Here is a 12,714-nt window from a genome sequence, read left to right as displayed (position 1 = left end):
AGTGGCGCTGTGCAGCGAGAGGAAAACTTTCACATGGAATCTACCACCCCATAATTTAGGTGCCTGAGTTACAGTGGTAACTGAGCTGGAAAAATAATGGAGATCTCGGCCCTCTGCCATCCACAACACTCCAAAACACATTTTCATTTGAATTATGGACGGCAGACCAGTTAATAATCATCAAAACAGTAAAAGCGATATTTGCGAATGCTGAGGAGCGGGTATAATTATGTTACTACCGGCATAGAAGACCAGAAGTTTGTTATGTATGGTGTCATAACTGAGTTGTGAAGGAGGAAGAGAGGGTGTGCCGCGCGTGCTTGTGTTGTGGAACTGGGCACGTGTCTCGCTTGCTACTCATCTCGTGCCTGTCGGGTTCAAATACATCGCCCTCCTGTTTGACAAGCCGTTGGCATGTTTGCGATGTTGCGGAGACTTGTCACGAAAGAACAGACGAGCAGAGCAATAGATTGACGTGGCTTTAATGCGAGGTGCAAGGTCGGGTCCGTATGAGCACGTAACCGAACAGGTAAGCTCACTGTAGTAGATAACAGGTGAGAGCATGTGGTGGGGGGATGCTTTGATGATAGCTAGGCAAAGGCTGCGCTTCCGAGGAAGAGTGGCTTGCGCACACCACATCTATCGGCATAGGTCATCTGACAGGTGACAGGTGCACGGCTTCGCCCTCTTTAGAAGGTAAGGACCACGTGGATCAAAAGACCCAACTGGCAGATCAGTAAGGTGATCTCAGGTAACTAAGGGATGCTAATGGCTGGGTGGCTTTGTCTTCTGCTGGTTACGATGTGTGATTGAGTGTCTCTAAGTTACGTAGATAGTTGAGCGTAGACATGAGAATAAATGACCAGTGGGATGCCGCAGATTTATCATCGTGCCGGACCTCTAACCAACGCATCGCCACAAGTCCGAAGAAAGACTTGGAGGAAGCTGATTGAGCCAAGTCTTTGCCGCGAGTTTGAAGTCAGCTATCACCAGACAGTTAAAGGGACTTGCTGTAGGTGACCGCAGTAGAACAACTTGCCAGGAGGTGTACAGCTCACTCCCACAAGTGTTGCCAGTCGCCCTTCACAAGCTGCTCGGATCACATCACTAGAAACTCGTCCTCTTTCTAAACGGGGTGTTGGGGGATGAGGAGAACGAGAAAACCCTTATTAAGCTGCGGCCACAGACTGGAGGAGCCTTGCTGGACCTAGCTTAGCCCTCCGTGAGTCTGAAGGCAGGCAGGGGGTGATTTATTGTTGGAGGGTGTGGCACATCCTCGCGTAGGTTTTACTCTTCTCCCGACATTTGTCTCCGAATATTGTGTCTGCAAGAGATCGCCTGTCTGATTACCGAGACACATGGGATGCACGGACTGACCAGTGTCTGGCACACATAGGCTCCCACTGACACCCCAGCCACCCACCCCACACCCCACATTGCAGGTCTAACGAAAACAGACGCGCGCACTTCCTGTGCTTTGCCTGCCAATATTCCCGTCTTCCTTTGAGGGCTGGCGGAATGATTGAGCGTGTGATTACAGACAGGAACAGCCTTACAGGTGGTTTGCTTTGACGTGTATTGACTTATATGTCACCTTTGGTCACTCCCTAAATAGACAGCTACTGCAAGCTAGTTTCCTTAGCCTTCACCCAGAGTGTTATTCAAACTCAGAATGTTATGTCAAGACTTGACTGCGACATTAGTTACCGTCAATATCGGACTACACGCCGTGACCTTTGCCCCCAGCTTTTAAACCCTGCGGCTTTAACAGCCAGGCCACTTGTTTGCGGATTTTTCAGATTCCGATTAATTTTTCGATGATTTCCATGTTAAAGCCCTAACTGTTAAGGTCGTTACAATGTTAACTGTTCACATTTTAAAATCAATCCCGCAGCACACACCCTCATCATGCCCAAAACGAGACAGAATGCCTACGATGCAGCTTTCAAGTTGAAGGGGATCGACCTCGGACATTGAAAACTTTGTATTTATTTGCGGCTTATTTATGAAAAAAAAAGTTTAAAAAAATTTAATGTGCGCGGCTTATACACAGGGCATTCAATATACCGAAATTTGCGGTAAGCCAGAGTAAAGCTCGGGGTTAATGCCAAGAAGACTTATAATGACTTCTGTTGTACTAAATAAACGGCCAATGAGATGATCTTCAGAAATCTGTCATGATGATCATTTGTGCGCGGTTAAGTGATTCATCATCAACCTGCATCCCTAGATACAGACAAATTTGCATGGTTTTCCATCTCTTTAAATTGTTTTTGATTCTATTTCCACCGGTTTCTCTGTCCTCGGTGTAAGCGGTTTCTATCACTGCTGCTTTTTCGTTCCTATCCCGTCCCTTGGGGATTTTCATACTTGTCACAATCCCTTGTTGATTTACACCATGTTCTCGTTGCCCATGCTGTTTGCGGAGTGTCTTGACAGGTGTAGATGTTATGCTGCAGGTGTATGTGGATGTGCTAGATGTCAACGACAACGAGCCTGTGTTTACACACCAGCTGTACCGTGCCTCGGTACCCGAGAGCAGCTACTTGGGCCAGCACGTGGTGCGCGTGTCTGCCACAGACAAGGACAAGGACAGCCGCCTGCTGTACTCCCTGGTGGCCGCCGCCAGCACTACCAGCCTGGCCAAGTTCAAAATGCCAGATGAGAGCAATGGTAAGGGTCAATGGCAGGCAGGCAGAACTAAACTAAACAAAACTCTTTGCACCCATAGACCTGTTCTGTGAAGTAAGTAGTTAAGTAGATTAACGGCAGGATGGTTGTCATGATGTCATGTGTAATACTCCCTTCTGCCCAGATAAGAGTGGTGTCTAGAGCATGTCTGCAGTAGTAGTGTGGCTCTGTATACCCATTCCTCACTTTTTATTGAATTGCGGCCAAGGTGTGATAATGGTGTCGGAACCGCTGGACCGTGAGGAAATGTCGAGACACCTGCTGACAGTCATGGTGCGGGACCAAGGCGTGCCGTCCAAGAAGAGTTTTGCACGCGTGGAGATTGAAGTCCTGGATGACAATGATCACGTGCCCCGCTTCCTGTCAGAGAAGTTTGAGGGTCGCATGTTTGAGACAGCCGCGGTTGGCACGTCCGTGCTGCAGGTGGTGGCCGTCGATCAGGACAAGGGGAGCAACTCTGAGCTGACCTACTCCATTCTGTCTGGTAGGAGCTCCACATTTCTTGTAACTTATGCTGCGTTGAATGTGTGTGTTTGGGGAATTGTCTTATGGTATTCAGGCAAATGCTAACAATAATTGTAGACTAAACTAGCCAAGTTTCCGCTTTTATCACCCTAGAAAATGATATTATTTAATGTTTAGTATCAATAAAGTATTTTAGTAGCTTGTTCTGGATATAAAATTTCTTTATCCGAAAGCCAAGCTCAAACATAAAGCAAAAGCTGGTGTAGATTGTTATATTTTATATTGTTGTCACACCTCTTGTACTACATGTCTTGGAAAAATTGTTCTTGTCCATCAGATTTGAAAAATACTTTCATACTCCCAGACAGGTCCTAACCATACTCAGCTGTTTTGTCTACCTAAATGTTCTAAAGATGTTCTCTACTTTGTCTGAAAGGTAATGCAGGCAATACCTTCAGCATTGATGATCGACTGGGCTTCATCTCAGTGGCCAGGCCGCTGGATCGAATGGTACAGGCAGAGTTTAACCTGGTTGTTCAGGCAGCAGATCATGGCCAGCCATCATTGTCCAGCACAGCTGATGTTCATATCATTATCACAGTGTCAAACAATGCACCACCTAAATTTTACCTGACAGAGATGGCGACTGAGCTACAGGTAATCACAGTTTCTCATTTTATTTGTGTTTGATAATATGCAGTGAAATGCTGGTGTGTGTGTGAATCAGATCACAGATCTCACAATCACAATGTGCTACATATTGTTGCACAGACTATATAGGTATTATAATGTTGAGTACATTTTGATGAGTGATTTTTGTTGATGTGCACAATGTCCAGACTGTTTGTTACAGAAGGTTTTTCTTTTATAGTGCTGGTTTATGAACATGAGTCTATATATTGCTATCAACAGAAAGACTTCTGTTTGTAGTCTGTATATTGCCATGAAAAAAGGATAAACAAATTGCTGTGTGTATAATCTGTATATTACTGTGAAAGGAGGTATAAATAAACTGCTGTTTGTAGTCTGTATATTGGTATAAAAGGAAGGGTGAAAAAGCATTGTGTGTTGTCAGGGTGTGTATGCACATCCCAAACATTATCACTACTCTGATTGAAGACATTTTGTTTATCTTTGGCAGGAAAATATGCCCAAGGGAACAGTGCTTCATGCCATACAGGCTGAAAGCCAGTCAACGGTAGTGTACACTGTTGCTGATGGCAATGATTCTGGCTGTTTCTTTCCTTAACCCCAACTCTGGGGTCTTGTCTACTGTCAAGGTGATTGATTATGAGGAGCACCAGTTTTTCAATCTGACCATCCTGGCCACAAATATTGTGGGTGCAACTTCCACTGCCTTCATTCTTGTCCATATTGGGGATGAGAATGACAACCGTCCTGTGTTTCAAGCCAGTACATTCTATGGCAACATCACAGAGTCTGCAAATGCTGGCTCTGTGGTTCTTGATGCACTTGGCTCCCCCTTGGTCATCAAAGCACAGGATGCTGATTCTGGAGAGAATTCACTCTTGGAGTATGAGATTTTGGACCAGGAGGCCAGGCGATATTTTACCATTGATGCCAGTACTGGTGCCATCAAGACAGCTGCTTCTCTCGACCATGAGACGATAGCTGTGTTTAATTTTAGTGTCCAGGTGCGGATCGAGGCACACCACAGCTGTCAGCCAGTTACCCAGTGCAGGTTATCATTTATATAACAGATGTTAATGATGTGCCTCCACGCTTCACAGAAAGCACCTACCGTGCAAAGGTTCTGCTGCCCACCTACAAAGACGTGTCAGTAGTGAAGGTCCAGGCTACAGATCCTGACACTGTAAACAAGTACCTCATCTATAGCATTGCTGGTGGTAACCAAGGTGGAGTCTTTGCTATCAACCCTCAGAGTGGTGCACTTCATGTGGAGCAGACTGACAACTTGCTGGACAGGTTAATGTTTGAGATTTTTGAGTGATGATCAGTTACATGAATTGTTTACTTACTACCTTTGTTTATGCTTGCTTTTCCTTGTTAAAGCCAGTTGTTATATTCAGCCTGAAAATATTTTTTCAAAGTTTTTCAGAACTGTTTTTGTCCTAAAGCTTAATTTCATATTCACACAATTGAAAGTGTGAAATTAGTATAGTGAGTAGAAAGAAGAAGACTAAAAGTGCAGAAAACACTAATCCATGAATTTTTAGCAGTTAGAATTCTTCATTTCAAAGAATAATAATGAATGAAAAATGGCCACTTGCATCATGCATCATGATAGGCAGATACTTGTAAGCAAATCTTAAAGGAAAGGTCTAAGTGAATTAAAAAAGTTAGGTTTAAATTATAGATGCTGACATTCTGAATCATTTCCAGCCAGAAATTTGATTTCAAGCAAACTATTTGCTCACAGTCATATCTAAAGTACAAAAAGCATGTTGACTATCAGAGGCTGCCACATTTTTATGCTCTTTCTTGAAGGAAAGCAAACTGAATCTTAATTCATGCTTTGGAGGCACCAAAGAATATTCTCTGTCATACCAGTTTTCTTTGCCTAGCCTTTCTTTGCTTAGCTCTTCATATTTGTACATCATGATCTTCAGATCCATGATTCCAATGTTTTACTGACCACAATTAGGAAACTGAAAGTAAACATGAGTGCCAGATGGTTTCATTGATGTCACTCGACAGTAAGACATGGTGGCTTTCTTGTACCACCCATAAGCTGTGTTTTGGATACAATTATAAGTAAATGATAGCTTTATAACCCCAATGTTGAGCAGAAAGAATTAAGAATGTCAGTATCTAAGCCCAACTTGCCATTTCACTTCCCTGTTCCTTCAAGTATTTGTGACCACCTTTATCGTAATGTCTTTTAGGTATGAACTGAAAGTTCAAGCAAGTGATGGGCGTTTTGACACCCTGGCAAGTGTGGAAATTGTTGTTGAAGAGTCTGCAGACAGTGGCATCCGGTTTTCAAAGGATTTCTACACTGCTTCTGTGAAAGAGAATGATAACAGTAAACAGAATCTAGTGGTTATTCAGCCTGTTGCAGAGTCCCTAAACCACCAGTTTGCATTTGGTCTGCTGAACAATCATGACATGTTTACAGTTGGAGAAACATCAGGTGTTGTGCAGACCTTGGGAGTACCTTTTGATCGAGAACAGCTTGATAACTACACCGTAGTGGTTGAGGTCTGAAGCTTTTTAGTTTTTCTATATATCATTTGCATGCATGTGTGTGTGTGTGAGAGAGAGCTTATTTAAAAATAAATCTTTGAAATGTAAAAAAAAAATTTTTTTTTTTCAATATGATTAAGCCCACTTTGCCAATATTCTTATGACCAGAAAAATATGCAGTTTCATGTAGTGTTGGAAATATGCAATGGTTTACATATATATATATATATACCTTTCCTGTAAACAATAAATAAAATGTGGAAATGCCCAAGATCATGCATAAGTGTAATTTCAGGTGAAGGACTCCAACACCAGCAAGGTGGCACATGTGGTGCTAGTGGTGGGTGTGGAGGACCAGAATGACAACAGCCCTACTTTTGTCAAGCAGCCTTTCATGATTGTAGTGCCTGCAGATGCGCAGCATGGCCAGATCATTCAGAAGGTACAGTATGTCCTTTTCATTCCTTCCTTCCTATCTTTATCCAAAACACTTCTCACTCTCATCTTTTATTCGGTCTTCTACCAGGAGCAGATTATGCTTTTTAAAAGAGAGCTTTCTAATTATGTAAGAACTGTATTTTGATCTTGCAGAAATACATACACTTACATATATATAAGTATATGTAAACTGTTCAGCTAACACCAATCAAGAGATGATGATGATGATTTCTGTAGTATCTGACTTCACAGGGAGGAACAGTTATTGAGACTGACTGACCTGAAGTCCAAGTCTTACATCATCTTGAATACAAACTTTACTCTGATTTTACATAATGAGGATTCACATAGGCCTTCCATTCAGAAATGTACCAAATGGAACATGAAAGAGAAACTTTTCTTAAAAAAAAAGTTATGACTTTACAGAACAGGAAAGTCTCCTGTTTTATTATGTGCACAGGTGACGGCTACCGATCCTGATCTGAAAGAAAATGGAGAAATCCGCTATTTCTTGCCTCCAGATTTAACTGACAATGGACGTGATGCTTTTGCTGTCAACCAGTACACAGGGGACATTGTTGTCCGACAGTTGACAGAAGATGACCACAACACCCACTATGTTCTGACTGTAGTGGCAGTTGATAGAGGTTTGGAAATGTTCTGCTGTACTTGTTCTCCTTAAAATTATAGCCAAACATTTTTTTCTCTTCTTGATGCATTTTCTTTAATAAGCATGAGAATAATCTTGAATTCTTTCTTCACCATCCATTTCTGACACACAAAGATAAAATTGTAGGATGCTTCTAGAATAACATTTGTTCAGTTGGATATGAGAAACTGCATTGTAATGCTAGGACACATTTTAGTATGGATAAAATGCTGAAAGCTTTTCTGACAATTTGCTGATTATTTAAAAAAAAGTCAGATTTTTCTGCTTCACACCAGTTACCTGCAGATGCGAACATCATCACAGCTACAGTTTAATTTTGTCTATATTGAATGAATTAAAGTGTTTGATTCCCTTCAAATACTTTGCTATGAGGGCTTTAACATACTTGTACAAGACTGACAGGTGGATAGCAAATCTTGTGACACCTACTGTGTGCAGGTACCCCCCCAATGTCAACACCTGTCCAGATACCTATTCATGTGGTGGATAGTTCTAGTCCTGTGTTTCCAGACCAGCAGACAGAAGTGAGAATCCCTGAGAACATGGCTATGCATTCCCCTGTTCTAAGTATTCAGGCTGTCAGTCCTAAGGGCCAGAAGCTAATCTACTCAATCTTTGATGGTGACAAATATGGAGACTTTGCAGTAGACTTTAACACAGGTACTTTTTTGTGTATATTTGTTTGCATAAATGTGTGTGTGCAGATGTGTGTTTGGGTGGTCATATATGCGTGTATTTGGAATGGATCAGAGTGCCCTTGTACAAGATTAATTATTATCTATTAATGGTGTGATACAATCTATGGCAAAAGAATGTGGAAGGGTTACAGAAATCACACAATAATGCTAAACATACAATTTTCACAACAGTTATTTCGGTGGGTCAGCCACTGGAGCTCAATGATTTGCATGAACGAAGGAAAAAAAAACATAGGCTTCACCCAACACTGTACAGATTCTTAAAAATCAGTGTCTTTGTTGGGTTGTAAATATATATATGATGACAGCAAGAATATTTAGTAGAAAAGCAGTGACATGTTACCCAGTAATAGAACCTTTGTCTAGATCATCATGGAACAATTCAAGCAAAATATGCCATGTTTTGCACATTTATTAGCAAATTGCTTGACAATGTTTCATTAGTTCATGCACAAAGAGCCCAGTGAGAAACTGCACTTCAAAAAACTAAAAAACCTTTCACAGATACAGTAGCAGTGAAGGTTCAGGGTTTTTGGTAATCAGGAGTACTTCAGGTCTGCAGAGTTCCGTCTTTCAAACAGAATCTTTACCTGTGAACATGTAGTGGCCCAGTTTTGAGAAATCATGTGCTTGCATGAGAGGGCAGGGGTGAGCTGTTGTTCACTGGTGTGCTGAGTTAAGCAACCGTTCCCCACCTACCCACCCACCCCTCACAATCCCTCCAGTTACTAACATTTCCCACAGAAACCTGTGGTGAGGGTTAACCTGGCAATACTGTCTTGTCACAACTAAACCTAGAGTGTATTTGGTGATAACCTTATTTTTACCACTAGTCAAAGTTTCCATAGATTTCCCTTTGGCAAGACAACCAAATTGACAGAGAAATTGATTTTTAAAAAATATTCATTAGGATTGTCAAAGCAATTGATGAGGAAACATGAAATATAGTGTAGTGCAAATACATTCACAAAAGCACCAGGAAGGTGGCTGATTTGTGCAAGGAACCATAATCTAACTAGTTGAATTATTGTACAGATGTAGTAACGTTGATTAAAATTTTTACTTAGTGCACTTTTAAGTAATTGCTTGTTATTGCCTTTTCCCATTGCACTTTGTTCGCTATCAGATATGGATATTTTAGGCCCATGTAAGTACAATTCTTTTTATCCCAGGAAAAAAAATTGTTTGTGACTAACCTTTTGTGCACCCTAACATCATCACCAACTAGAGACCCTGCAGCGGTCACCCCAAGCTTGGCTTTTGGAAGTCTGAATTAAGCTACAATGCCAGCATCTTTCTAGCCATAAGCCAAGAAAGAACCTGGTGTTGGCTGAAAAATGTTAAATGGATGAGTTCATTCAGCTTTGTTGTTTTTAACCACGTGATTAGCTACAGGTTTTCCTGCTTTAAAGCTTGTATTTTTTTTAAATTAGACTTCCTTTGCTTATTGTTGGTGGCCTAAATTAATTTTTCATTCTTTTCTTTCTACTAACCGGGAATTTTTTTTTTTAAATTGACTGCTTAATATTTGGCATACAGCAAAAGAACAATCTGCTAAAGCTGTGTGGGGTGTGTGTGTTGTGCACATGAGCATGTTACACATTTATATAACACAGTATATATAGCTTTTATGGATACCAAAGATTTTTTTTAAAAGGACCTGCATTAAAGACAAGTGGGAAGTAGTTTCTGTTTCTTTGGTTTTCCTAGTGGGTCAATGCAAAATACTATTTCTTCCAAATCTGAGGGTATATACCTCTTCTCAGACAAGTCTGCAAACATCGCTATGCACAGAGAGAGGTCGCAGTCATGAAGTGGTGACGTACCTAATCAACATATTTTCCCAGTTCTTCCATTGGCTGAATGAAAATGTGACTTTGCACTATCCTGACAGCTGTGGTGTTGACCTCTTTCTGTGCATGAGGATGTTTGTAGGTGTGTATCACAATAATGGAAGTGGGTGGGGTATTTTCACCCAGATTTGAGAAGTTGATAACATGCACCAGGTGTTACCCAGTCATAAGATAAACATTTTACACCCCACTGGTCCTTTAATCTTTAAACATTTGTAGTATGAAAGATTTTTGCAGTGGCATGTGTTTGTAATTTCACTTTAGTTCTTTTATTTATCCTTCTTCCCACCCACCCCAGTCCTCTCAACAATACTGGTCTTCACCACAAGACAATCTTTGTGAGCTAGACGTATCATTTTGATGGGCATAACAATTTTTCTGGATGTTTATTGCATGAATTTGTCATCACAGTTTGTTAACCCTTCCAGTTTGTCAGTTACATAATATATAATGTGCCATTTCACATTCCTTTTTGTCAAATATAATTTTTAGAACAGTTTATATAGTGATTTATTGTGTGTAGTGATTTAGGGTTATTAATATTCATAGAATTGGTGAGTTTTCACTCCTTCTGCCACTGGCATTCATAAAAACTTGAGAACAATTTCTATTTAGTTTAGTTTATTCCTTGTTGCTTCCTTGAGGAGCATAGGGCCACTATCAGCTATTTCTATTTATTCTAATTAAAAACCATTGGCAAAAACTTAAAGCTACACTTCTTGCCCTCATTGACAGCAGACTTTCATTATACATCAATTAAAACAGCAACAAAAAATCACAGGCTTCAATTTTGACAAAATTTCTTAAAAAGATCTTACCTGTATTATTCCCACCATGGTTTGTATCCTTTCACACAAACAAAATTAGATTCTTCTTGAGAAAAAAAAAAAAAAAACAACTAGCCTTTCATATTAGCATTTTATTACATTAGTTCTCCTTTTTCCTGCCTAAGTATTATCATCTCCTAAAGGTACAATGGGTATAGCATTACATTGACACAGTTTTAAATCCCAGAACTACAGTGATGAGATTCACTTATGTGGACTCTTGACCACCAAGTTTTCCTTATGAATTATGAAGTTATATATTTTCTTTTCTCATCTCATGAATGCCTTAAGGGTTTATGGAATGAATGTTAGGCATCTGGCTCTAAAAATAATCAAAAAAGCATATTTTCCATTCAAATAAAATAATATACATTAACTTTACCAATAACTTTCAAAATAAACAATGTAGAGAGTGTAAATATTTTGTGTTGTTGAAGGAAAGGTGTCTTGTCATTGTGGGATGTGAACTATGCAGAAGAAAATTTAAGGTGCTCAGTAGCTTAGTTTAATTTTTAATGACTGGTGACTGTCGTTTAATGAAAAGATTGGTAGCATTACAATCAACTTTTATCAGAATGTGATAGGTGATTAGCTGATGCAATATAAAATTTTTAGGCCACAAAATATACTGAACTACCTATTGTATCTGGTTCATGTTTTTTGTATCTTTAAATAAATCTCTAGTGTATCTGCATTTATTGATATTGATAGAAAATGCTACAATTCTGCAGCAACAGAAAGGTGCAGCAGAACAAGGGTGATAGTATTTAGTGGAGGAATGTAAATGCAAATACATTTCACGTATTTGAAGTCTGCACACTTTGCAGCTTGGTAAAGAGTTATGAAGAAACTTGCTTTGAGTTTTAGAAACATTCAAAATTACTTCTAAATTCTTAGCAGGATTTGCACTGACTGACATCTATTTGGACAGTTTGCTGCACAAATTATTAGCTCTCCTTATCTACAAAGATTTCACAACCTAGAAAAAAGAGCACTGACTATTTAGCATGAGGTGCTACAGTGAGATTTTCATTATATTTAAATTTTATCATGTACACTACAGTTTTATTATTGCATGAAACATTAATTTTGTTGTTGTAATGAGGACAGACTTCCATGTTGGCATGTGAATGTAATTTTTCCCTGTTTCCTATCTGGGTGAATTTATTTGTAATACCATTTGTTCTTTCTCCTCTCCATCTCTTTCTGTTACCCTCCTTTCTTGCTGCACATCTTTCTGTCTCAACTAGGATGATGTAATTATATCTCATGACTGCAGGGCTTCTGAGCTTTTAATAGCTTCTTCATTTAGTTTGGGACACATCTGATCTTCACAGAATTCTACTTCTGTTCAGTATTTGTACATAATTGTGTCATATGTACATAATTATGTTACAAGGCTAAAGGGGCAGTAAACTTTTAATGATATCACAGAACGTTGTCACTTTCATTTAAAAAAAACTACACTACAAGATTCAATAGATTTGTCAGACATAATGCAGGCTAATTGTGTGAGGGTCAGAAACATGTACAATAATTTTCAGCAATGTCTTATATTGCATGTTTTTCCTGTTCCTCATAGCTTACTTTTTTAAAACACTTTTCTGCTGTTAGTTTAGCACACAGATACTTTTGTTTTGCAGGTCTGAAAGGAGACTGCACATTAGTTGGTACATGCAGGAACCTCAGATTTCTGCAGGTCTTCAGAAATGCCACATTTGTTTTAAAGACATTTATGTGTTTGTGCTTGCAGGCCTGATCTCTGTTGTTGGACAGCTAGATTATGAGAGTCAACCTAGGTATGAGCTGGTTATCCGAGCCAGTGATGTCAACTCAGCCAGTTACACCGACACACGTGTCTATATCTACCTTGAGGTTTGAACTTGCATAATAACTAGTTTTGT

The 12,714-nt window shown here is 39.8% G+C and overlaps 1 protein-coding gene across 1 annotated transcript in view; it reads left to right on the top strand.

Annotated features, from left to right (window-relative positions):
- LOC112558627 (protocadherin Fat 1-like) overlaps window positions 1–12,714 on the top strand; it is a 79,776-nt gene that overhangs the window by 36,766 nt on the left and 30,296 nt on the right. Inside the window, 11 exon segments of the mRNA XM_025229193.1 lie at window positions 2,460–2,673; window positions 2,900–3,175; window positions 3,593–3,813; window positions 4,298–4,396; window positions 4,398–4,812; window positions 4,815–5,103; window positions 6,024–6,339; window positions 6,620–6,766; window positions 7,223–7,409; window positions 7,871–8,092; window positions 12,564–12,685. Of these exon segments, the coding sequence (XP_025084978.1) occupies window positions 2,460–2,673; window positions 2,900–3,175; window positions 3,593–3,813; window positions 4,298–4,396; window positions 4,398–4,812; window positions 4,815–5,103; window positions 6,024–6,339; window positions 6,620–6,766; window positions 7,223–7,409; window positions 7,871–8,092; window positions 12,564–12,685 (2,508 nt within the window).

The sequence above is a fragment of the Pomacea canaliculata genome, linkage group LG3 (assembly GCF_003073045.1).
Source record: "Pomacea canaliculata isolate SZHN2017 linkage group LG3, ASM307304v1, whole genome shotgun sequence".
Classification (NCBI taxonomy): domain Eukaryota; kingdom Metazoa; phylum Mollusca; class Gastropoda; order Architaenioglossa; family Ampullariidae; genus Pomacea; species Pomacea canaliculata.
The sequence above is the reverse complement of the archived record's forward strand: the minus strand, read 5'-3'. Positions and strand labels throughout refer to the sequence as shown.